The sequence below is a fragment of the Panthera pardus genome, unplaced genomic scaffold (genome assembly GCF_024362965.1).
Source record: "Panthera pardus isolate Hobbes unplaced genomic scaffold, ASM2436296v1 HiC_scaffold_6, whole genome shotgun sequence".
Lineage (NCBI taxonomy): Eukaryota > Metazoa > Chordata > Mammalia > Carnivora > Felidae > Panthera > Panthera pardus.
This window is the reverse complement of record NW_026526991.1, coordinates 98,148,668-98,176,129: the sequence shown is the minus strand read 5'-3', so window position 1 is coordinate 98,176,129 and position 27,462 is coordinate 98,148,668. Positions and strand designations below refer to the sequence as shown.

General features: G+C 39.9%; 1 protein-coding gene across 4 annotated transcripts in view; it reads left to right on the top strand.

The window, feature by feature from the left end:
* The window catches only part of KLRG1 (killer cell lectin like receptor G1), a 59,705-nt gene that overhangs the window by 31,822 nt on the left and 421 nt on the right, over positions 1-27,462 (top strand). For 3 of the 4 annotated variants that reach the window (XM_053895561.1, XM_053895562.1, XM_053895560.1), the window contains 2 exons: positions 2,011-2,111; positions 2,706-2,789. In XM_053895561.1, the coding sequence (XP_053751536.1) occupies positions 2,011-2,111; positions 2,706-2,789 (185 nt within the window). Of the gene's footprint in view, positions 1-2,010; positions 2,112-2,705; positions 3,455-27,462 lie in introns of those variants that run through there. The other variant, XM_019464565.2, reaches the window with a different exon arrangement.

Below are 27,462 nucleotides of genomic sequence, written 5' to 3'. Positions count from 1 at the left end.
CCAAGTAACCCAACAAAACCACTAAAACACAAGATTCCTGGGAACAAAATAGAAGGGAGGTCTCATTTGAAGCCTTCTTATTAGTTTTACATTTTCTTTCACCAAGGATTTGTAGTGACCTCAAGGATTAAGAATAAGAAGTAGAGTATAGAGGGGCACCTGGGTGGCTCGGTCAGTTGGGTGTCTGACTTTGGCTCAGGTCATGATCTCATGGTTTGTGGGTTCAGGCCCCGCATCTGGCTGTGTGCTGACAGCTCAGAGCCTGCTTCAGATTCTCTGTCTCCCCCTTTCTCTCTGCGCCACTCTCCCCTAAATAAATAAATAAGTGTTTAAAAAAAAAAAAAAGAAGTATAGAGAGGATGCCAGGTAATCATCTCACTATACATACAATATTTTCTGGACACACAGAGATATCAGTTATCGATGTCCCCAGATGCTACTGCACACATTTGTACTTGCCCACCGCTTGTAACCCAGACGCTTTGGTATCTGTTAAGACACATATGAATACCTTTGCATATTCATTCGTTCTCTGAAACATACACAACTCTTGAGCTCCTTATTTGATATGTAACTTTCCCGTCAGTAGGCTGGTCTTACAGTTACGTTGGTCAGACTTACACTTTTGTCCTTCCTGCTCCTGAAGAAACATAATACTTGTCAACATTAACGTCACACTGAAAATTCAGCATCACAAGACAAATCTCTGTAACAAGAGCAGCTTGCAAAGCCGAGGTGTTGTTTATTTATTGTAAAGTATATTCATTACACTAATACCAAATCCTACACCAGAGTTAATGTTCTGGAATTTGTCCTTCATTTTATTCCACTTGGAGAGGCCTATTACCTTAGAGTGTAAGCTCCTTCATTTGAATGTCAGACTCTACAGAACAAAGAATGTTTTATCTCTGTTCTAGTGGTTGCATGGGACATACGGGTGGAGCCAACTTGAACTTTACCTGATGCTTGTTTTCTTACGAGCCGTTTTTATTTTTCTTGTCATATGGAAAATTGATGAGGTCTTGGAAAATGTGAGTGTAGTGTGGAAAAAGACAAGTATGTTGCTACAGGCTTAATAATAATTTATGTGTTAAATGAGAATGAGAAAGATGACTGCTTCCATAGTGGTATTTAGCTTTTCTTCTATTAGGTACTCTACCTAATCAAGTTATAATGGAAGGCAGAGATGTGTCATATTTACCTTATCTTTCATGTTATAAGAATGCAAGTACAGACATAAAGTTTAATTCTGGGAAATGCTCCACTCTGCAACGCATCTCTAGAATTAAGGGCTTATCGAATTTTTTAAATATTTATTTATTTGAGAGCGAAAGAGAGAGGGCAAAAGCAGGGGAGGGGCACAGAAACAGGGAGAAGGACTGTGCACTGAGTGCAGAGCCTGATGCGGGACTCGATCCCATGAACCGTGAGATCACACCTGAGCTGAAATCAAGAGCTGGACGTTTAACTGACAGCCACCCAGGTGCCCCTAGAATTAGAATTTAAAAGAGAAATTAGTTGTTTGGAGTAGGTGGTGGTCTTAAGCAGCTTGAACTGCTAACCAGAGTATCACTGGGTGGTTTAAACCACAGACATTTATGTCTCACAGTTCTGGAGGCTGGGAAGTCCAAGATCAAGGTGTTGACGGGTTTGGTTTCTGGTGAGAACCTTCTTTCTGACACGCAGACAACCTCCCTCTCATTGTGTCCTCTCCTTGTGGAGAGAGACTGAACTCTGGCCTCTTCTTACAAGGAGGCTAATTGCATCAGTAGTGAGGGCCCCGTGACCTCATCTGAACCTAATTACCTTCCAAAGGCCCCACCCCCAGGTGCCATCATGTTGGAGGTTAGAGCTTCGACAAACGGGTTTTGAGGGCAATAAACATTCAGTCCATAATAATGGTAATGAGAGGGTGTGTGAGGAATAATTGTTTGATCATGACACTGAATCTCCTCTTTGGTGTTCTGCGTTTTCTTATCTTTTTCCATCACCTTAAATCTCTCTTCTCAGAGCCTGCTTCAACCTCTCCTCAAAGAGGACTTTTATTGGATTGGTCTGAGGAACAATTCTGGCTGGAGGTGGGAAGATGGGTCAGCCCTAAACTTTTCAAGGTAAGGGGGTTCAAGACAATGAAAGAAAAAGAGAAAATGGGAAGAAAAATTATGTGACTAGGGAAATAGATCAAGGATAAGAGAGGAAGAGGAGAGGAAAGGGTAAGGAAAGGAAATAGGGAACAAGGAAGGAAATGAACAGTGGATAAGAGCAAAAAAAAAAAAGGATGACATTTTATTTATTTTTTAATTTTTTTATTAAAACATTTTTGTTTAATGTTTATTATTTTTGAGAGAGAGAGAGACAGGGCACGAGCAGGGGAGGGGCAGAGAGAGAGGCAGACACAGAATCTGAAGCAGGCTCCAGGCTCTGAGCTGTCAGCACAGAGCCCGGCGCGGGGCTCGAACCCACCAATGGCGAGATCATGACCTGAGCTGAAGTTGGGCACTTAACCGACTGAGTCACCCAGGCGCATATCAAAGATGATAGTTTAAAGGGAGGCTAATGAACAATTTTTATTCTGCTGTTTTGGGAGTCGAGAAAAGTGGGAACTGAATAGGGAGAAAGAACTTGCTCAGTTTTCATCCCTCATGTCTTGCTAGTCCTTTACTCTCATGTTACCTTAATTGATTGACTTTTTTGATTTCTTACAGGATTATTTCAAACAGCTTGATACAGAAGTGTGGTACCTTCAGCAAAAGTGGTTTCCTAGGCTCTAGCTGTGAGGCTCTTTTACAGTGGGTCTGTAAGAAGGTCAGACTTTGATGGGTGGATCTGTCATATGGCTCCCTAAAAAGGGGGGAGCCAGCCTCTGGGTGCTGGGATAGTCATGAGTGTATATTTAGTGAAAGCCGAACCTTCTAGAACATGGCATTAGATGTAAGATTAATGCAATTTCCCTGGGACTGATGGTTTATTGCTGGACTCTCTTTGAGAACAGTTAGATATTAACAATTTAAAGATCAGATCTAGGAAAAATTTGTGAAAGAAAATATTGTTTTAGTACTTCTCACAGTAGTGACTGATGCTGCCTTCTTCACCCCCATTCCCACCATCTCTGTCAAAAATGTACCTTTTCTGTGTTATGGTCTGAAATAGTCCGACGATATCCATGCAAATATATACTATTGCTAATGTGTTACAGAGTTTTGATGTGTGCTAATAGGCTGGCATGTTACTTATCCCTGATAATATGTTTTTCTTCTAACAATGGCCCTTTGCAAATAAGCTTTATTCTAAAGGATACTGCCAATAGTGACAAGTAGAAAGTGGATAAAAAACAGGGTGATGCTTTCTGCTTCTCAGCTCTCTACCACTTAGAGACTTGGCCTTGGCTGAATTTAATTTTTCTGGGTATGCATAAATGTGGATGAATAAACCAATGTATGACCATATTTTTCCATATTGTGAGTGCGTGATCCGCATGCTAATTTCACAATCATGGTCAGTCTGATAGAGGAAAATTTACAGAAGCAGTTTATGTGCTTGATTCCCAAATTAGGCACGAATGCCTCAAAAATAAAGAAAAACTTTATTATTTCTCTTAAGTATGGTTTGGACATAGATGAGGAGAGAAGGTGCTGTTTAAAGATGCAGGAATTTACCCAAGGGATACAGGAGTGCTGATGCATAGGGGCACTTGTACCCCAATGTTTATAGCAGCACTCTCAACAATAGCCAAATTATGGAAAGAGCCTAAAATGTCCATCAGCTGACGAATGGATAAAGAAATTGTGGTTTATATACACGATGGAATACTACTTGGCCGTGAGAAAGAATGAAATCTTGTCATTTGTAGCAACGCGGATGGAACTGGTGGGTATTATGCTAAGTGAAAATAAGTCAGGCAGAGAAAGAGAGATACCATATGTTTTCACTCATATGTGGATCTTGAGAAACTTAACAGAGAACCATGGGGAGAGGGGCCGGGGGGCAGGGAGGGGAGGAAGTTACAGAGAGGGAGGGAGGCAAACCATAAGAGACTCTTAAATACTGAGAACAAACTGAGGGTTGACAGAGGGTGTGGGGGGGAGAGGGGAAGGTGGGGTGATGGGCATTGACACTGAGGAGGGCACCCATTGGGATGAGCACTGGGTGTTGTATGGAAACCAATTTGACAGTAAATTATATTTAATAATAAAAAAAAGATGTAGGAGGGAATACTAAAGGGGACCATCAGTCTGTACTGTCAATGACACCGAGTTGTAATCTCTTGTCTTTCTCTTTCATAGTCTTTTTTTGGGGGGGGGGGGCAATGGACTGTATCTTATCCACCATTGTATCCCACACACCTAAAATAGTGCTTGTATCAGTGAATATTAAATAAATAAATGGACAAATAAAAAATAAAAATTAAGATATTCTTATTCTGGTAGTTCGTGTTCGCCCATGAGTTAATTAGAAGAATTAAGGGCAAGAAACACAGTATATTCTAATCCTTCCCTAACTCCCCCCCCCCCCCCCCCCAGGGTGTACATTCAGTAGCTGACTCAAAAAGGGCAAAGAGTCAGGTTAATCTAGATATACTGTTCACAGAAGGAAGTGGTGGAAACAAACTCCCATCTCCTTATGATCTCTTACCTTTGGCTCTGGGTTGGAGGGGGGTGTCTCTTGATTATGAATGTGATGGTAGTGATCCCACTTGGTTAAGGATGTAATGATAATGATTCCACTTGGGCCCCCATGGCTTGGCTCCTAAGGGGGCGCACAATCTTATTTACTTATTCAAGGACAAACCAAGGAGGCCGGTGCACTCCTGAATTCTCCCCTGAGCAGGAAGCATGTGGGCAACTCTTTTCCGTGACAAGGGTTCAGTGTTCTTGCAAAGATTTCTCACCACCTCTCATCAGAATTGGATCTAGTTCACTGCTCTTTCTCCCTTTAGGATGTTACATTAGAAATAACTTACTTATTTATTCCCTAATCTTACTCATGAGGGGCCATGGGGGCGGTTATTAATGCAATCCTTCTACCTTGCCTTGTGAAATAAAGTTTGGTAAAACTATTAGAAACTAACATTTTTCTTTTTTTAATTTAAAACAAAAAAAATTTTTTTTTTAACATTTATTCATTTTTGAGAGAGAGAGAGACAGAGTGCAAGCAGGGGTGGGGCAGAGAGAGAGGGAGACACAGAACCCGAAGCAGGCTCCAGGCTCTGAGCCCGTCAGCACAGAGCCAGATGCAGGGCTCGAACCCATGAAAGTGAGATCATGACCTGAGCCGAAGTTGAACACTTAACCAACTGAGCCACCCAAAGCCCCCTCTTTTTAAAATTAAAAAAAAATGGGGCGCCTGGGTGACTCAGTCGGTTGAGCGTCCGACTTCGGCTCAGGTCATGATCTCACGGTTTGTGAGTTCGAGCCCCGCATCGGGCTCTGGGCTGACAGCTCAGAGCCTGGAGCCTGTTTCGGATTCTGTGTCTCCCTCTCTCTCTGCCCCTCCCCCGTTCATGCTCTGTCTCTCTCTGTCTCAAAAATAAATAAACATTAAAAAAAAATAAAATTAAAAAAAAATGTTTATTTTATTTTTTATTTTTTTAATTTATTTTTTTTAAGTTTATTTACTTATTTTGAGAGAGACAGAGATAGCACAAGTGGGGGAAGGGCAGAGAGAGAGGGGAGACAGAGAATCCCCAGCAGGCTCTGCAGTGTCAGCATGGAACCTGACGTGGGGCTTGAACCCGTGAATCCCGTGAAATCATGACCTGAGCCGAAATGGAGAGTTGGATGCTTAACAGACTGAGCCACCCAGGCACCCCCATTTTTTATTTTATTTTTTATTTTTGAGAGAGAGAGAGAGAGCGCGTGCATGAGTAGGGGAGGGGCAGAGAGAGAGGGGGAGACAAGGAATCCAAAGCAGTCTCCAGGCTCTGAGCTATCAGCCTGACATGGGGCTCGAACCCACGAACTGTGCGAACATGACCTGAGCTGAAGTCGGATACTTAACCAACTGACCCACCCAGGCACCCCTCTTTTCTTTTTCTTTTGCTCATCTGTTCGTTAAATTCCACATATGAGTGAAAATTTCACATATGAGTGAAATCATACGGTATTTGTCTTTCTCTGGCTGACTTATTTCACTTAACATTATACTCTCTAGCTCCATCCATGTTTGTCACAAATGGCAAGATTTCATTCTTTTTATGGCTGAATAATATTCCATCGTGTATATACATACCATCTCTCAGTTGACGGATTCTTGGGCGGCTTCCATAGTTTGGCTATTGTAAATAATTCTGCTATAAACATTGGGGTGCATGTATCCCTTTGAATAATATTTTTGTATTTTTGGCGTAAAACCCAGTAGTGCAATTGCTGGATCATAGGGGTAGTTCTATTTTTAAACTTTTTGAGAAAACTCCATACTGTTTTCTACAGTGACTTCATCAGTTTGAATTTCCACCAACGGGGTTCCTTTTTCTCCACAGCCTTGCCAACACTTGTTTCTTGTGTTTTTGATGTTAGCTATTCTGACAGGTGTGAGGTGATATCTCATTGTGGGGTTTTTTTAAATATGAAATTTATTGTCAAATTGGTTTCCATACAACACCCAGTGCTCATCCCAGCAGGTGCCCTCCTCAATACCCACCTCATTGTGGTTTTGATTTGTATTGCCCTGGTGATGATTGACGTTGGCCATCAGTATGTCTTAACTGGAGAAATAAATGTCCGTTCATGTCTCCTGTTCATTTTTAAATTGGATTATTTGTTTTTTGGGTGTTGAGTTGTATCAGTTCTTTATGTATTTTGGATACTAACCCCTTTATCATATATGTCACGATATCTTCTATTCAGTAGGTTGTATTTTAGTTTTGTTGATGGTTTCCTTCGCTGTGCAGAAGCTTTTCATCTTGATGAAGTCCCAATAGTTCATTTTGCTTTTGTTTCTTTTGCCTCAAGAGACCTACCTAGAAAAGTGTTACTGTGGTCAATGTCAAAGAAATTATTGTCTGTGCTCTCTTTTGGGATTTTTATGGTTTCAGGTCTCACTTTAAGGTCTGTAATCCATTTTGAGTTTACTTTTGGATATGGTGTAAGAAAATTGTCCACTTTCATTCTTTTGCATGTAGCTGTCCAGTTTTCCCAACACTGTTAAAAACATTCAGATGTTTTTTTCTTCAAAGGTGTTCAAGATAAATAAAGCAGGAAAAGCTAACAATCTGATCAAATGTATGGTTCAAAAATGTCTTTTGGTATTTAACAATAAGATCTAGGAAAGGAAACTACAGAGTTACCTTAAATGGGATGAATAAGTTACCACTGGCAAGTTTCTGGCAGTAGTAAAACAAAAACAAAAAATTAAGTCTCTTGACCGTATAGATATCGCCATGAAAAATTTTTTTCAATCTGTACAAAAGATCTTTCTCCACATATCAATTGTTTCTTATGATTTAATTGTTGTCTGTGTGATGTTCAACTATTTTTTTTTTATGCACAGAGATTATGTTTCACAACTCTTACCCAGATGAATACGGCACTTAGTTCAGACATATCAAGCCACAGGTTTCCCCTCCCCTCTAACCAAGCTATCAAATTTCTGTCTTAACTAATTCAAAAATATTAAGTAGTGAGAGATCCAGATCTATAAATGTACTAGGTACAAGGAGGGTACTGTGTTCAGTCTGGACTTTGACAAAGGAGTAATATTCCAGGGAACATAGGACAAATAGCCAAAAAGAATGAAATCTTGCCATTTGCAATGACACAGATGGAGCTAGAATGTATTATGCTGAGCAACATAAGTCACTCACAGAAAGACAGATACCATATGACTTCACTCATATGTGGAATTTAGGAAACAAAATGTGTGAACATATGGGAAGGGGGGAAAAAAAAGAGAGAGAGAGAAGCAAACCGTAAGAGACTCTTAATGATAGAGAACTACTGAGGGTTGATGGAGGAAGTGGGGGGAGAATGGGCTACATGGGTGATGGGCTTTAAGGAGGGCACTTGTGATGAGCACTGGGTGTTGTAGTGATAAATGACTTAAATTCCACTCTTGAAACCAATATTACACCATATGTTAATTAACTAGAATTTAAATAAAAGTTTGAAAAAAAATTCTCCCCCCCAACCCCCCAATAATAGCACCTTTAAAAAAGAAAACAAGACGGGGGGCCCCTGGGTGGTTCAGTCAGTTAAGCGTCCAACTTTGGCCTAGGGCATGATCTCACGGGTTGGTGGGTTCGAGTCCGGCGTCATGCTCTGTGCGGACAGCTTGGAACCTGGAGCCTGCTTCGGATTCTGTGTCTCCCTCTCTCTCTGCCCCTCCCCTGCTGTGCTCTCTTTCAAAAATAAATAAACATTAATTTTTTTTTTTTTTAATGGAAACGAGGGGCACCTGTGTGGCTCAGTCAGTTAAGCATCTGACTCTTGGTTTAGACTCAGGTCATGATTTCACAGTTCCGTAAGTTCAAGCCCTGTGTCAGGCTCTGTGCTGACAGTGTGAAGCCTGTTGGGATTCTGTCTCTATCCCTCCCTCCCTCTCTCTCTCTCTCTCTCTCTCTCTCTCTCTCTCTCTCAAAATAAATAAATAAACTTAAAAAAGATTTAAAAAATAGAAAAGGAAACAAAAACAGAACACATTTCTCTTATGACTGTGTAATTTTCACCAGAATCTATACTTCTCAGAGCAGCAAGGACTTTTCAATCTATGAAATGTCACTAATATCTATAATCAAATACAAGCATAGAATTTAAGAACTAAAAACATCCTCGAAAGAAATAACCACTTAACGCTAGCTCCAACACCATTTATCGAAGAGATGTTTTTCCCCGTTGAATATTCTTGCCTCCTTTGTTGAACATTAATTGACAAAATAATTGTGGGTTTATTTCGGGGTTTCTCTTCTGTTTCATTGATCTATGTGTCTGTTTTTGTGCCAGTACCATACTGTTGGATTACTACAGCTTTGTAGTATATCTTGAAATCTGGGGTTGTGATACCTCCAGTTTTGTTTTCCTTTTTTAAGATTGCTCTGGCTACTTAGGGTCTTTTGTGGTTCTATACAGATTTTAGGATTGTTCTAGTTCTTTGAAAATGCTGTTGGTATTTTGATAGGGATTGCACTGAATTTGTAGATCGCTTTGCAGATTTGTAGGGTAGCATGGACATTTTAAGAATATTTGTTCTTTTTTTTTTTTTTAGATTATTTATTATTTTTAAGTAATCTCTACACCCAAGGCGGGGCTCGAACTTACAACCCTGAGGTCAACGGTCACATGCTCTACTGACTGAGCCGGCCAGGTGCTCCCAATAGTTATTCTTCCAATTCATGGAATATCTTTCCATTTGTTTGTGTCATCTTCAATTTCTTTCATCAGTGTCTTATAGTTTAGAGGACAGTGATTAGAGTCCCTCAAACTCCTCGGTTCAAAGGTCATCATCTTCATTAGTCCATATTTGCCTCTCTTGCAGTCCATTTACACTTCCCCTTTGTCCTGCATCCCTACTTTTATTTATCTTTCCTCCACAGGAACATACTTTGATGTTTGGTATATTCCTTCAGCTTGTTTTATACGTATCCGTATAAGCTATGTAGTGTTCTTTGTTTCATATTTAAATAATAATTTTTATATATTTCATTGTTTTACTTTTTCCACGAGCATTATATTTTTGAGATCTATTCAGGTTGTACTATGTACATGTAGTTCATCCTTTTAGGTGGCACATGAACCCCATTTTATATATCCATTCTTTTAATGATGGACACCCGGTTTGCCTTTGTTTCCCCACTATCACAGTGATGGGATAGATATTCTCTTCTATATCCCTCCTCCAAAGTCTTCCCCATCTTAGGAAATGGCCCTGCCTCCATTCTGTTGTTCAGGTTCCAACCTGAAGAACTTGCCTTCCCCCTTCCTTCCTCCCTTCCTTTCCCCCTCCTTCCCTTCCTTCCTTTCTTGTCTTGTCTTGTCTCCTGTTCTCTTTCTTTTCTTTTCTTTCTTTCTTTCTTTCTTTCTTTCTTTCTTTCTTTCTTTCTTTCTTTTTCCCTTCCTCCCTCCTTCTTTCCCTCCCTCTCTTTCTTTGCTTTCTTTCTTTCTTTCTTTCTTTCTTTCTTCCTCCTTCCTTCCCTCTCTTTCTTTCTTTCTTTCTTTCTTTCTTTCTTTCTTTCTTTCTTTCCCAAACTGAAGAGTTTTCTGATGTATTTATTTTTTGACCTCCAACAAATTTATCACCTCCACCAGCAAAGTATATTCTAAATCTAATCTCTTCTTTCCATCTCCACTTCTAACTCCAGTCCCAGCCTCTGTCATTGTTCATTAGATGACTGTGACAGCTTCTTTTGTTCCTACCCCCTTTAAAAATAGTTTTATTGAGGGGCACCTGGCTGTCTTGGTTGGAGGAGCATGCAACTCTTGATCTTGGGGTTGTGAGTTTGAGCCCCATGTTAAAGAGTAAAATTTGATAAGTTTTGACATATGTATATGCCCATGAAAATAATGTCACCGTAATCAAGATAGTGAAATAGCAATTATCCTGAAAATGTTCCTCAGGCCTTTCTGTAATTCCTCCTTTTCTCTCCTCCCTGTCACCCAACACTCCCCCATCTTCAGGAAACTTTGGTATACTTTATGTCACTATAGATGAGATTACATCTTCTAGCGTTTTACAGTACATAGAGTTTTACAGGGTCATTAAGTATGTGCTCTTTTTTTTTCCCCTGTCTTTTTTCACTCAGAATAATTATTTTGAGATTCATTCGTGGTGTTGTATGTATCAATGGTTTACCCTTCTTTATTGCTAATATTCCACTATATGGGTGTGCCATAATTTGTTTATTCATTCACTTATTGATTGACATTTTGGTCATTTCAGTTTGGGGCTGTTTAAAAAAAGCTGTTATGGGTGCCTGGGTGGCTCCGTTGGTTAAGTGACCGACTCTTGATTTCTGCTCAGGTTGTGATCTCACGGTTCGTGGGATTGAGCCCTGCCGTGGGCTCTGCACTGACAGTGTGGAACCTGCTTGGGATTCTTTCTCTCCCTGTCTCTCTGCCCCTCCCCTGCTTGTGCACACATACACCCTCTCTCTCTCAAAGTAAATACAGAAACTTAAAAAAAATAAAAATAAAGTTGTTATGAAGATTTGGGAACAAATCTTAGTATGGACACAGGCTTTCTTTTCTCTTGAGGAAATACTTAGGAGGTGGAATGACCAGATCACAAGGTAGGTATATGCTTAACTTTTTAAGTAACAGCCAACCTCTTTTCCAAAGTGTTTGTACCATTTTGTTTTCCAGTCAGCAGTGTACGAGAGTTCTATTTTCTTCACCTCCTCTGTGATATTTGGTACAGTCAAGTCCTTTTAATGTTAGCCATTCTAGTAGGTACTCAGTGGTATCTTGTGGTTTTAATTGCCATTTCCTTAAAGGTCAATGGTGTTGAGCCTCTCTTCATGTGTTTATTTGCCATCCATATATCTTTCTTTGGGGAAGTATCTGTTCAGATATTTTGCCTATTTCTTTGTGTTCTTGTTGTTGAGTTTTCAGCATTCTTTGTATTCTGGATCCAAGTTCTTACTACATAAACACTTTGCAAATATTGTCTCCCAGTTTGTGGTTTGTCTTTCCATTCTCTCAACAAGGTGTTTCAAAGAACAGAAGTTTTTAATTTTTATGAAGTCTATTTTACCAATCTTTGTATTACAGTTTGTATTGCTTGTATGTTATTTAAGAAACTTTTGTCTAGTACAAGTTCATAAAGATTGCCTTACATTTCCTTCCAGAAATTTCATAGTTTTAGCTTTTGCATTTAGATCTGTCATCTATTTTGACCCGACTTTTATAGATGATATGAAGTGTGGGCTGAGGTCTTTTTTTTTTTTCTTGTTATAAAAGCCTAATTGTTCCAGCCCCATTTATTGAGATAACTATTCTTTTGTCATTAAGTTCCTTTGATACCTTTGTGGAAAATCAATGAAATGATTATATTGGCCTATTTTTGCATTTTTTCTTTTGTGCCATTTATTTGTATGCTTATCCTTTCGTTTCTACCTCACTGTAATTTGATAGTAAGTCTCGAAATCAAGTAGTGTAAACCTCCAACTCTGTTTTTCTTCTTCAAAATTGTTTGAGTTGTTCTAGGTCCTACGATTTTTTTCTTGTAGATCTTAGATAAATATTCTATTCCTATGTTATTTTGTACACGTTTGAATATATCAGGTTGAATTGTTGGTCCAGTGGATACTTTGTTCACACGGGCCTGCTAATTTTTTAAAAAAAAATTTTAATGTTATTTATATTTGAAGGAGAGAGAGACAGAGCGTGAACAGGGAAGGGACAGAATCCAAAGCAGGCTCCAGGCTCTGAGCTGTCAGCACAGAGCCTGACACGGGGCTCAAACCCACAAACTGCGAGATCATGACCTGAGCCGAAGTCAGATGCTTAACCGACTGAGCCACCCAGGCACCTCACAAGGGCCTGCTAATTTAAACTCTCGTGCAGTGTATGAAGTAAAGTGACTATTTCTCTATATCATCATCAGGCAAGGGTAAAGGGAACCACAGGCTCCTTATGATCACGACTTTTCACTCCTGGATCTATCGTCCTGTGAGTTTTTACTTAGGAGAAGGTCTTCCAGGTTCTTCAGATTGGAGCATCTGTAAGACAAAGCTAGGAATGACCTTTGATAGTAATGATCTCTCATAACAAAACCTTGATGATCGTAAAGTCTTTGTTCCCGTATGAGTAATGAGATGGGGAAGGAAATGAAGGCGAGGGGAGAACACTCCTGGCACACAGGACAAAGTGTGAAAAGAATGTGATAAACACTAAGGAAGGAGTGATTTTCAAGGTGGAGGGAGCATTCATCAGTGGTTTGGTTGGCATTTTATGCTAAAGAGATGTAATGTAGCACAAGGACAGAAGAGCATTCCATGAAATTGGCAATGTGGAGGTCATTGTCCATCATTCTTTATTAGTGTGCTGGTGAAAGATATGAAATTGCAGTGAGCTGACAGACAGGAGGTAAGGAAGTGGAAACAATGAGTTTAGATATTTCTTTTAAGAAGTTTTGTTACGGACAGAAGGAAAAAGATAGCATCTATATAAAGGCCTGTAGGTTGTGCCGATATATTTTTACATATAGATAAGAAAGAGTAACTCGTGTTTATAGCTTCCAACTTAGTTGAAAGAGAAAAGAGATTAAAAATGCATGCAACACCAGGATCCTTGAGGCAGTGGATGACTATGTGAGCCGATGCACAAATGGAAGAAATAATTTTGGGTGGCAAGAGTATCCCCTTTCCTACGGAAGGTGGAACGATGGAGGAAGATTCCAATGTTTGTGTAAGCGACAGTAAAGGAAATGTACTGGTGAACTCCATTTTCTCGGTGAAATAAAGGACAAGGTTATATGCTAAGTATGAAGGAGAAAGTGATAGGTTTGGGATCTATAGAAGGCAGAATTTTGGAATTTCTACACAGGGAAGAGAGACATCTCCCTACAGACGCAACATTGCTGGTCAACACCGAGGGAGGCAGGAGGCCACACATTTTTAGTGATTTCAGCCCGCATTGTTGCCTGATTATTGAGAGCAGCCCATGTCAGACTAGTTATAATAACAGAGAAGCCAAATAGTAGGGATGCTGGAGCATGGCAATTTTACAGGGTGGTTTCAGGGGAGAAAAATGGTGTCAGGAAATAGAAGTAGCCAGAATTACATAAGAAACCCTAAAGTGAGGGACGTGCTGGATGGGAAAAGATTTGGGAGTAATAGTACAGGAGATGAGATAACTAATACAGTGAACATTGTTGTACGCGTCTCCTATTTCCCTAGAAGAGATTCCGAAAAGTGAAAGTCATGGGCCAAAATGTAGGCCAAATTGAAAATTTTATTTTTTTTAATTTATTTTTTTTTATTATATGAAATTTATTGTCAGATTAGTTTCCATACAACACCCAGTGCTCATCCCAAAAGATGCCCTCTTCAATGCCCATCACCTACCCCTCCCCTCCCTCCCACCCTCCATCAACCCTCAGTTTGTTCTCAGTTTTTAAGAGTCTCTTATGCTTTGGCTCTCTCTCCCACTCTAACATCTTTTTTTTTTCTTTTTTTCCTTCCCCTCCCCAAAATAAAAATTTTAATAGATGCTACCAGATTAGTTTATAAGACTGAAACAGTTTTACTCCCACTAGCAAGGGATGAGAATACTGGTCCTCCCTTCTTCTCAGCTGCACATGTTCTCAAAATTTTAGATTTTAGCAAATTGTCATTATTATTATTACAATATTATTATTATTATTATTATTATTATTGTCTTTTCCATCCGTAGGCACTGTGTATACTCAGAATGACCTTTTTGTTAGTCACATGTGTTGCACATGTTTTCTTTCTACTGTTTTTTTTTTTTAATGTCATGGGGATTTTTTTTTTTCTATTCATGCATTTTAAGTTTTAGTAAAGTCAAATCTTCATTTTTTCCCTCCAGTTGTGGATTCTGGTTTTCTACTTAGAATCTCTTACATGGGATTATACATACATTTTTTCCTAATAAATTTATATTATTATTGTTATTTTGTTTTACATTTTATTTTTAAGTTTTTATTTAAGTATTTATTCATTTAAGCAATCTCTACCTCCAATGGGGGGCCCAAACCCACCATTCTGAGCTCTTCTGCCTGAGCCAGCCGGGCGCTTCTGGTTTTACATTTTACGTTTTTTACGTTTTATTATGTTTTTACATTTTATTTTTTTATTTTATTTTATTTTATTTTATTTTATTTTATTTTATTTTATTTTATTTTATTTTTTATTTTATTTTAAGTTTATTTTACTGTGAGAGAAGGGGAGAGAGAGAGAGACAGACAGACAGACAGACAGACAAACTGCGAGTCAGGGGAGGGGCAGAGAGAGAGGGAGAGGGAGGAATCCTAAGCAGGCTCCACACTGTTAGTGTTGAACCTGGAAACCCCGTGGGGCTCAAACCCCCGAATCATGGGATCATGACGTGAGCCGAAATCCAGTCACACACTTAACCAATTGAGCCACCACGGCGTCCCTACCTTTTAATAATTAATTCATTTTTGCTGTTTTGGGTCTCCCTTAGAGCAGACTGAATTCTGGGCCAAAATCCTGGATCATTGTGAGGGTCTCAGAAACAGGTCTGAGGGTGATAGTGACAAGGAGGAACAGACGAAAAGGAGCCATTGGTTTTTTTTTATTGTTGTGAAATACACATAACATAAAATTTCCCATGCTAACTATTTTCAGGTGTACAGTTCAGTAGCCGTAATTGCATTCACAATGTTGTGAATCTCTTCAAGGCTCCATTTTTATAGGATGAGGAAATCGTGGTCTGGAATCAGCCAGGGGAGCAGCAGCAACAATGCAGACTTTCCTCTCCTCACCACTTCCTGCCTCCCCCCAACTTTGCAGGACGCGGAGCAGCCTCATTTTGCGAGGACATCGGTTTTTCTAAAAACAGTTGTTGGGCAGTTAAGATAAAGAAGGGTGGGAACATGGTGCCTCTGGACGAGTAATAGAAGGTAACCTGTTTCCAGGGTGACCGGGATTTCAGCCGGCGCTCCAGATAGGATTTACCAGCAGGGGCAGCGAGAGGATGGTCCGATTGTGGAGACCCAGGTCAGGACTGGGGCAAGAGTGGGCACAGGTACTGATGATCCGGTGTCAGACTGGACACCGATGGTGTCTCCTACTGGATCACTCTTCCTGTTTTTGGCCTGGTCAGTATGCTGTTCCTGCCACCAGTAAGATTCTAAAGGAATGTTTATACAACTGCACAGAGATTTAGGTACAGAGAACTTTATTACACTTCTACAGTAGGAAGAATCAGAAATGATTCAAATGTCTACCAGTATTGAAATGATTAAAGAAATCCTGTTACCTCTTGCTTTCTTTCGGTAGACCAGATCTTTTAAAATGAGAATGTTGTGGGTGCGCCTGGGTGGCTCAGTCCGTTGGGCGGCCGACCACAGCTCAGGTCATGATCTCGCGGTCTGTGAGTTCGAGCCCCATGTTGGGCTCTGTGCTGACAGCTCGGAGCCTGGAGCCTGCTTCCAGTTCTGTGTCTCCCTCTCTCTCTGCCCCTTCCCTGCTTGCTCTCTGTCTCTGTCTCTCTCAAAAATAATAAACATTAAAAAAAAGAGAATGTTTTTTGTTTTTTGTTTTTTGCCTGGATAACTAGAGAACAGCCATACTAATAGACCAGGAGAAGCCAGTCATGATCTGCCAACAAAATCGTCAAGCTAGAACCTCAGGGAGGAATTACTCGGGCTCCACAGTGCTGCTGTTCCCTTGGACTTGGGCCTTTGGCAGAGCCCATCCCCATCGGAGGATTAGTCTGGTTGGGCTGTCGTGGGAATGCAAATTCAGACCGCAGCCGGATTGCTTCTTTGTGCTTTGGATTGCTTAATGTGCCTTCTCCTTTCTCCCCCCTTTAAAAATCTATTCTCGAAAGTTGCATTTTCTTCTTTTGCCCCTAAACACAGGTCCTCTCTGTCTTTTTGAAAAGGCTACATCTTTGGTCACATGGCTATAGAGTTAGTAAACCTTACTGCACACATTCCAAATTTTGTAACGGATGCCAACACTAACGTGTTGGCCTATCTTGGCTAACACAGCTGTTGTGGACCGGGCTGCCCTTACCAGTTTGGCCCCCAAACCAGCTGTTATTTATGTGATCTATCTCCACAAACTGGCTGGAATGTTCTCTGTAGATCCCTGGGAGGAACTAGGAGATGGTTTTTGTTTGTTTGTTTTTATTTTTATTTTTTATTCCCCGCCGCCCCCCCCCCCCCCCGCTTAGTTCTTTCTGTTTTTTTTGCTTAGCTAATTTTTCCTTAGTGCAAGACCCTTTGTGACTTGTAACATCTCACTGCCGCTCACTGTGATGGGTATACAGTGCTCAAACACTTTCCTGAAACCTGTCAGTTATGCTGGCTCTTTCTATGCCAGAGGTTATGTATATTTTTAGACTGTGCCTTGTCTCTACCTGAGAACTGTGGGAACATACTGGGAGGAACGCCAATGCTGGAGTTAGTAAGACAGACCTCTATTCAAATCCTTTTTAGAATAATGGCTGTGTGACTTCAGGCAAAACGCTTAACTTCTCTGAGCCTGGGTTTGCCCAGCCCATGTGATCATTCCATCTAAAGTAGCCAGTCTCCTTGCTGTCTGTGACATCCACTTGTTGAGTTCCTTCCAAACTCTTGTCACCGTCTGTGCTTCCCTTTACGTGTTACTTCTTTGAAATTATTATTTACTATGTTTTGCAGATGTGCACGCTCACAGGATAAAATGCAAAAGTTACGAAGGGATCGTATCTGTGAAAACAAGGCTGGCCCCACCTCTGATTGCCACATCACTTACTTCCATTCCTTCTCGAGTTCCTTTCCAGATGTAATCTTTCCATACACATGTACATGCTCACACACATACACACACACACACACACACCTCTCAAGTCATAGAATAGTATACACACTATTCTGAACTTCACTCTCCCCGCCGATTAACAATATATCTTGAATCTTTTTATGTTCATACTCATAAGAACTGCCTCCTTTTTAATGATTGGATAGACTTCTGTTTTACGGCTCTAACAATTTAGCTAGTCTTCTATTAGTGGAAGTTTAGATCACTTCCTCTTTTTTGACTTTACCAACAATGCTGCAATGACTGTTTATCTACAGGCATCCGGGTGCCTGGGTGGCTCCGTTGGTTAAGTGTTGGACTCTTGATTTTGGCGCAGGTCGTGGGATCGAGCCCCGTGTTGGGCGCTGCACTGAGCACGAAGCCTGCTTAAGATTCAATCTCTCTCTCCCTCTGCCCCTCACCCCTGCTTGTGCTCTCTTCCTCTCTCTCTCTAAAAAATTTTAAAAAATAAGTGAACTGGGTAGTCTACAGGCATAGTTTTGTGTCTTTGAGTGTTTGTAGACGTGCCAAATAGCTCTATGTAAGTCTGCAGATTAATAGTCCCACCAGCAATATATGCTAGTCTCATTTTCTCATTACTCTTCACCAGTGTAGTTTTTTCAATAAAATATTTTGATCTTTGCTAATTAGAGAAGGGAAAAATATTTTCCTCTTGTGGTTTTAATTTGTATTTCTCTTGTTAAGAACTACAGAGAGCGTCTTTGCACCTGCTGAAGGGGCATTTGTGTTTCCTTTCTTGTGAACTGACCATTCATAGCCTTTGTCCTTTAAAAAAAAATTTGGGGGGCGCCTGGGTGGCTCAGTCGGTTAAGCGTCGACTTCAGCTCAGGTCACGATCTCGCGATCTCGCGGTCCGGTGAGTTCGAGCCCCGCGTCGGGCTCTGGGCTGATGGCTCAGAGCCTGGAGCCTGCTTCCTATTCTGTGTCTCCCTCTCTCTCTGCTCCTCCCCCGTTCATGCTCTGTCTCTCTCTCTCTGTCTCAAAAATAAATAAACATTAAAAAAAAATTAAAAAAAAATTTGGATGATTGATCTTTTCCTCAATAATTGTGAGAAAAAAGTTCTTTACACACTGAAATAATTAGCTATTTGAGTGTGATACAAGCTAAAACTATTTTGTCTTAGTTCATCATTTTTCTCTTGTATGTGATGGGATTTTTTTTTCCTTGTTAAAAATTTGGGAATTTATTTATTTATTTATTTATTTAAAGGGAGAGAGAGTGAGTATGAGTGGAGGAGGAATACAGAGAGAGGATCCCAAGCAGGCTCCCTGCTGTCAGCTTGAACTCACAGACCGTGAGATCGTGACCCGAGCTGAAATTGAGAGTCGGATGCTTAACTGACAGCCACCCAGGCACGCCGAAATTTGGGATTTTGTATATCACATTTATCCTCCTTTTTTAAATGAATTCTAGCTTTTATAGCATTTGAAATTTTTCATTCTACATTCTAAGATTAAATTGGGTAAAGAAGAGTATAAGACAGCTGACTTCTAGTGGAACACATAATTATGGAAGCATCAGGAACAAACTGGAATCAGCCTTGTTGTGGCAAGAAGGATGGAAAAATTGGTGCACCTGTAAGTGAAACGTTGGAGAGTGCAGTGATTACATGTTTGAAGGCTCACCCAGGAGGCTTTAAGAACCACTGTCCAAGGGGACAGATGTTCACTGACTCATGAACTCATCAAATATCCCTAGACTCAGAAACAGAGCCACGAGTGGAAAACATTGTGGAGAGACTAGAACAGCCTGGGGATGTCCTTTCAATATATATATATTTTATAATGTTTATTTATTTTTTAGATAGAGAGCGTCAGTGGGGGAGGGGCAGAGAGAGAGGGAGGGGAGACAGAAGATATGAAGCAGTGAGCCCGATGCAGGGCTCGAACTCACAAGCCATAAGATCATGACCTGAGCCAAAGTTGGACGCTCAACCGTCTGAGCCACCCGGGCGCCCCTGGGGATGCCCTATAAAGATACAAAATTTTGGATAGAAGTTTACCTACGAATAATTGATTTTTTTTTGAATAGTTGATTTTTGTGAGTACAGAAGCTTACTCAGTAATGAGAGTAGTAGAATCTTAGAGAAAGACTTCTTTCTGTGGTCTTGAAACTTGACCCGAAAGCTAAAGCTGAGAATGGTGGGGGACGAGAAGTCCTGTATTCTAAAGGGGGGCCTTAGACACACCCCATAGGACTTTCCAAACTGGCTTAGGGGCAATTACCAACAGCTCATCAGGGAAAATTAAAGACTGATTACGGGCAAGTTCTTTGAGGCAATGTGTAGATGAGCAGATCGCTGGGGTATTTCACCTCCCACTCCACTGCAAGCCAAGTGAGAGGGGGAACCAGAGGCACCCAGGAGACATTGGGTGCTGCTTGTCGGAGGTGGGAGCAGAGGCTGACTTCCTGGTGCTATGTTGCTCACCAGTGGAAATGTGTGGGTTTGTGGCTGTCTGGGGAGGAAGAGAGTGCTTGGAAGAACTTGACCCAAGTTCCCCATTATGGAGGGTGTAGAAACTCTTACCTGAATATTGATTAGAGAGGTCTGATGGTGGGAAGCTTGTAGAAATTGCCCCAGAAGATGAGGGAAGGTGGTGCAGCTGCAGTGGATGAAAGCTGACCGCAAACTCACTGTTTGTTGAGTTGGTATATGAGCTCCCTTGAACTCAGAGGAAGCAGAAGGTCACGGGATCTGAGTTACCTACAAAGGGCTTTATCCAAGAGGACTTCCTGCTAGGCTCAGACCCCAGGAGAAAGAAGTCCTGTAGAATGGTTCACCGTAACTTGAGAGTTAAGGTAAAGACATAAGAGGTCTTCCAGAGAGCATAGCACCTGGATCGGGAAATGATGCAGTGCAGAAATTCCTCAGGGGCGTATCTCTCTGTGCACAGGATCTGCTGAAACCCACGGAAGTGTCCCATGAGGGATAATTCGTCTTTGGGCACTGTGTCAGGGTTCAACAAGAGAAGCAGAGCTGGCAGGAGATACGCATCAAGAGATTTATTGCAAGGAGTTGGTTTACCCAATCGTGGAGCTAACTGGCAAGTCCAAAATCCATAGGGCAGGCTGTCAGGAGGGGTGGGCTAGAACACCCCAGCAGGGTTGAAGCTGCTGTCCACAGGTGCAATTTCTTCAGCAGGGAAGCTTCAACCCTGCTCGTAAGGCCTTTCAACTGACTGAATCAAGCCCGCTCGGATGATCCACGATAATCTCTCTTACTTAAAGTCAACTGGTTATAGACTTTACAGTTTTCTAAATGTTTATTTATTTTGAGAGAGAGAGGGTGTGTAAGCAGGGGAGGGGCAGAGAGAAAAGGAGAGAGAAAGAATGCCAAGCAGGCTCCATGCTGGCAGCCCCCAATGGGGGGCTGAAATTCACCGACTGTGAGATCATGACCTGAGCTGAAATCAAGAGTCGGACGCTTCATGGACTGAGCCACTCCAGGCGCCCCTGGTTATAGACTTTAATTACCTAACATACCCTCATAGCAACATCTAGATTGGTGTTTTGATTGAATAACTGAGGACTGTTGCCTAGGCAAGCTGACACATCAAACGACCATCACGGGTATCTTCTACACAGAATGATGACCGGGTAACATCGGTACCAGTGACAACTCAGCCCAAGGCCAATTTCGAGGCTACTGAATGAAAGATGTTTTTAGTGGCCAGTCAAGGGTAGAATATTTTGAATCACTAATGGAAAGAGCATCTTCTTATTACCTCAATTCTAGGAATATTCATGCATTATTTTTACCTGACTTGGATGCAAATAATTTATTTGTGACCAGTCATTCCCTTTGTCACTGTACATTTTCAAGATAGAGACCTAGGATCATTTGATTAGCAAGGTTGCCTGTACCCTGTATTCAGGTTACTGCCAGTCATGTGAACTAGCCTTAAAATGATAGAGTGAGTAAGGAAGAAAAGAATGATAACATTCAGTAGCAAGGAAACTGGAAATATCAGTAGTAGGAGGTTCCTTAATAAAAAAAGGAACAAACGAGGGTAAAACAGACACATCATATTCTTAATAAAAGGTGACATTTGATTATAGGAAGTTAAACTTTATTTTTTTATTACTGTTTTTTTAATGTTAATTTATTTTTGAGAGAGAAAGGGAGAGGGAGAGAGAGAGAGAGAGAGAGAGAGATACAGAACATGAGCAGGAGAGGGGCAAACACAGAATCGGAAGCTGACTCCAGGCTCCAGGCTATCAGCACAGAGCCCGATGTGAGGCTTGAACCCACGAGCCGTGAGATCATGACTTGAGCTGAAGTCAGAAGCTTAGTCGACTGAGCCACCCAGGTGCCCCTGGTTATAGGAAATTAAACTTTAGATAAAGCAGGAGAAAGAGGAGAAGTGGGGTAAAGTGCTAAATCTTGTTATCATTTAGAATGGTTCATAATTCCATACGCATAATTTCAGTATGTGGCACAAAATCATCACAGAGTCACAGACACAATGCTAACTCCCCAGACCTTTCCTGTGGTTGCAGTGCTTAGCGGGAACTACATAGCATTGAATATGTTCATTAGAAAAAAAAGAAAACATCTAAAATCAATCATGTATGCTTCCACCATAGGAAACTTGCAAAAGAAAAGCAAATTAACTCCAAAGTAAGTAGAAGAAAAGAAATAATAAATATTCAAACAGAAGCAAATGAAATTAAAAACAAGAAGTCAATAGAAAAAAAATCAAAAGATCAATAAAATTGATAAATTTCTAATCAGGCTAATCAAGAAAAAGAAAGTAGACACAAATTACTATCAGAAATGAAAGAGGCAACATTATAACAGATTCTATGGGAACTAAAAGGATAATCAAGGAATATTATTAATAACTTCATGCCCATAAATTTAATAACATATGAAATGGACCAATTCTTTGATAGATACAATCTACCAAATCTCTTATATGAAGAAATCAATAATCTGACTAGGTCTATATCTATTAAAGAATTTGCATTATAAATGAATAACCTTCCAAAACAGAAAGCACTAGGATCAAACTGTTTCCACTGGTGAATTCTACCAAATGTTTAAAGAAGAAATGATACAAATTCTCTGTACTCTCTTCCAGAAAATAGAGGGAACACTTCCTAACCCATTCTATGAGGCCAGAATTACCCTAATACCAAAACCTGAGAAAGACATTACAGGAAAGTAAAACTAAATACTCTGTCATGAACAAAAATGCAAAAGTCCTCAACAAAATATTAGCAAATCAAATCCAACAATGTGTAAAAATAATTCTACACCATGAAAAATGGGATTTATTCCAGATATGTGAGCCTAGTCCAACATTTGAAAATCAATTAATGTAGTTCTTCATGTTAACAGGCTAAAGAAGAAAAATCATATGATCATAACAATACATGCAGAAGAGACATTTAACAAAATCCAACACCCATTCATGAGAAAAGCTCCCACCAAACTAGAAATACAGGGAACTTCTTCAACTTGGTAAAGAATATCTACAAAAAACCTACAAGCTATCATTATACTGATGGTGACAGACTAGATGCTTTCCCCTAAAATTCAGAATGAGACAAAGATGTCCCCTCTAATTATTCCTATTCAACCTTGTCCTGTTAATCCTAGCTAATGCAATAAGACAAGAAAAGGAAATAAAGGTATACAGATTGGTAAGGAAGAAATAAGACTATCTTTGTTCACAGATTACGTGATTGTCTATATAGAAAATCTGGAAGAATAGAACCTTAAGGGAAGTTTGGTCAGGGTTTTCTGGGTTTTGATTAAAAAAAAAATTAGGCAAATAAATTTGAGAAGGAAGAAAACCAATTAAGAAACTGAAGTTTATGGCTGAAGTGACTAAACGTTTTAACAGTAAAAACATATCCCAGACAAAAACGATTCCTCCAGGCTGGGCAGAAAGAGGTCTGTGGATTGCTTGCAGGTTTTAGAGGGAAGGTTTCCATGGGACACCTGGAAGGCTGATGCCAGGCCCAGCCACTTGTTCTTTGTCAAATATTCCTGTCCCTATGAATGACAAGGAGGCCACAGAGTGGTCGATCTAAAACAGTCATGTCGACTACAGACAGATGATTGCAGTAGGCTGAAATACTTTCATCCTGCATTAGTTCCCCACGATGTCTGAGATACATTTCTTGTAGTCCAAAATATCTGAGATAAATTTCTTGTAGTCCAAGGGGATGAGGCGTAGAGTCACATTTCATTTATTAGAAAACAAAGAAATGTAATATTTCTCATAGAATACACTGATTCTAAGAAACACACCCTGTCCCCATCCCAAATCAGCCATATCCAGCATTGTGAATGTAATTCTGAAGACTATACTTTCAGGGATCATTTCTATAGTTTGTGAATGTAATTCTGAAGACTATACTTTCAGGAATCATTTCTATAGTCTGCGAATGTAATTCTGCCCACGGAGAAGGACAATTTGTTCTAGGCACCTTATTTTGTTATCGTCTTGTTTTAAGTTTCCATAATTATTTTATTTCTCTTTTTTCCTCTTCCCTTTGCCTAACTTCTTAATTTTTGTTTTACATGTTTTTTATAATTAATAAGGAAGCAGTACTTACTTTATAAACTTTGCTGCCACCCTGTGGCTAATTTTCATTACTGTACATGAAGAGAGGGCATCCCCACACTTCTGCTAGGCCATCAGAAGAGGGACAAGGGTACAGGAAGCACGTTAAAAAAAAACATTGCAGAACATCCAACATGGTCTTTTACCATAATGCTCAGGATCTTAGTCACGAATCTAGTACATGCTATCGGTGTCTCTTACGTATAAGTGTCCTTTAAAATCTTGTTAGTCTGAGTCCAACCTTATTTCAGTGGTTCCCACTCCTCATCCTCATCATATGGCTCAATACAAATTTGAGAATTCTTTGGGTCCCGTGAAAAATGCCATTGGTATTTTGATTGGGAGTGCACTGAATCTGTAAATGACTTTGGGTAGTATAGATATTTTAACAATATTGATTCTTCCAATCTGTGAGCACAATATATCTTTCCATTTCTTTGTGTCCTCTTCAGTGTCTTTCATCAATGTCTTAATAGTTTTCAGTGTGTTGTTCTTTCTTCTCCTTGGTTAAATTTATTCCTAGGTATTTTATTCCTTTTGACGTAGCTGTAAGTGGGATTGTTTTTCTTAATTTCTCTTTCTGATAGCTTGGTATTAGTGTATAGAAAGGCAACCAATTTCTGTGTGTTACCTTTGTGTCTTTCAACTTTACTGAATTTATTTATTAGTTCTAATAGGCTTTTTTTTCCCATGGAATCTTTAGGGTTTTTACATGTAGTATCATGTCATCTGCAAATATTGACAATTTTACTTCTTCCTTATTACTTCGGATGCCTTTTATTTCTTCTTCTTGTCTGACTAGGGCTAGAGCTTACAGTACTATGTAGAACAAAAGTGGCAAGAGTGGGCATACTTGTCTTGTTCCTGATCTTAGAGGAAAAGCTTTCAACTTTTCACTATTTAGTATGATGTTAGCTGTGGGTTTGTCACATATGGCCTTTGTTATGTAGGCATATGTTCTGTTTATACCTGCTTTGTTGAAAGTTTTTATAATGAATGGATGCTGAATTTTGCCAAAATTTTTTTTTCTGCATCTTTTGAGATGATCATACGATTTTTATCCTTTGTTTTGTTCACTGATTGATTTGTGCATATTTAACCATCCTTGTATATCTGGAGTAAATCCCACCTGACCATGGTAGATGATCCTTTTAATGTATTATAAAATCTGGTATACTAATATTTTGTTGAGGATTTTTGCATTTATATTCATTAGGGATATTGGCCTGTAATTTTCTTTCTTTCTTCTTTCTTTCTTTCTTTCTTTCTTTCTTTCTTTCTTCCCTTCTTTCAGTGTCTTTGTCTGATTTTGATATGAGGGTATACCTTGAGGCAAATGAAAATGGAAACACAACTTTCCAGAATCTATGAGCCACAACAAAAATAGTTCGAAGAGGGAAGTTAATAGCTATGAAGGCCTACCTCAAGAAACAGGAAAAATTCCAAATAAGCAATCTACCTTTACACCTGAAGGAACTAGCAAAAGAAGAACAAACAAAGCCCAGAGTTAGTAGAAGGAAGGAAATAGTAAGATCACATAGAAAGAAATTAAATAGAGAATAAAAAAAAAATAGAAAAGATCAATGAAACTAAAAGCTGGTTCTTTGAAAAGATAAACAAAACTCATAAGCCACTAGCAAGACTTATCAAGAAAAAAAAGAGAGAGGGCCCAAGTAAATAAAATCAGAAATGAAAGAGAAGTTACAGCTGACACCACAGAAATACAAAGGATCATGAGAGGCTATTACAAGCAATTATATGCCAATGAATTGGAAAAGCTAAAAGATATGGATCAATTCCTAGCAATGCACAATCTTTCAAGACTGAATCATGAAGAAACACAAAATCTTATTAGACCAGTTACAAGTAATGAAATTGAATCAGTAATTTAAAAACTCTCCAAAAAACAACGATCCAGGACCAGATGGCTTCACCGGTGAATTCTCTGAACATTTAAAGAAGAGTTAGTGCCTCTTCTTGAATATAATTCTTTTTAATTTTTTTTATAAGTTTATTTATTTTGAGAGAGAGTGCATGGAAGGGGCAGAGAGAGGAAGAGAGACAGAGAGAGAGAGAGAGAGAGAGAGAGAGAGAGAGAGAGTATCCTAAGCAGGCTCCGAGGTGCGGAATCCTATTTCGGGCTCGAATCCACAAACCATGAAATTGTGACCTGAGCCAAGATCAAGAGCTGGTTGCTTAACTGACTGAGCCACCCAGGTGCCCCTTAAATATAATTCTAGTTGGATATGAACAAACCTTGCTAAAGGAAACAAACCTGGCTACGGCTAAGAATGAGATTCATCAGATATGCACCCTGTAATAAACATCTGCTCTGCTGATGAAGGAATTAGAGGAGTTTTCCAGAGAGCTTGTGCTCCTCTCCTAAGGTGTATATTTCTGTGTTATCATTTAGTTTGAAGAATCTGAGATCAGCCAAAAAAAAAAAAATGTTTTTTGTATTTAAGGAGGACTGGCTTTGAGAGCAAAATGAAGCCTGGAGGCATGGAATGTGAACTGCTTACCTGTGTTGCAGGGGACACTGTATTCAACAAAAACTGCCTCATCTGAAAGACACAACAGGAGAAAGGCATGAGAAAGGGAGCTTCAGTGGGACAGGGTTTCATGGGGAGGTTTTGAAGGTGTTAGGACTGCAGACTTGACTGAATCGGGAACTGCATCATTGTGGAAATAGCTATCGGGGGCAATAGACAAAAATGGTCCAGGAATTTCCATTCTTGATAACAGGGACATAATCCCATTTTCTGGGGGAAAAAATAAAAGCCTGTTTCTACTAGAGTGATTCAAGAAAAGTACGGGGCGGGGGGTAGTTGTAGTTATGCATGCTTTGGGTTTTCTTTCGATATTGGCTTCTTTTTTCCTTCATGGTATTTTCTTATACTTTCCTCCTGGTCTGAAATACTCAGGAAGTTCTCCACTAATCAGCATGATCCACACACTTCATTTTTCAACTCAAATTTTACTTTCTTTGTTTGCTTTTCCGTGACCACTCAGGCTATAGTTCTCTCCCCATCTCCGATTTCCTACTATAATTATTTGTGTAAGTCTCTAGGCTTTTATTTATGGCTTTGCATTGTTATGTTATCATGTGAAGGAGATTTATATGTCTCTTCGCCTGTAAACACTTCATTGTAAAACTCTTAGTACCTTGCAAAATTTTGCATGATGGATAGGCTTATGTTGTGGGTTGTATTTGTAGTGGTTTTGTAAGGCGAGGTGGCAGGAATAAGTTATGGGTGACAGAATAAGTTGAAAACAGGACCTACGTACAATTGTCCATCACAATCTAATTTCTTTATTATGGATTGCATTTATTTAGGGTTCTTAGTCCTGTTTACTCACCTGTCTCGTCATAATCGTAGACTTTCACGACAGCAGGTTTCAGGTCTCTTATGGGGATGGCTTGTTGAAATATGAAG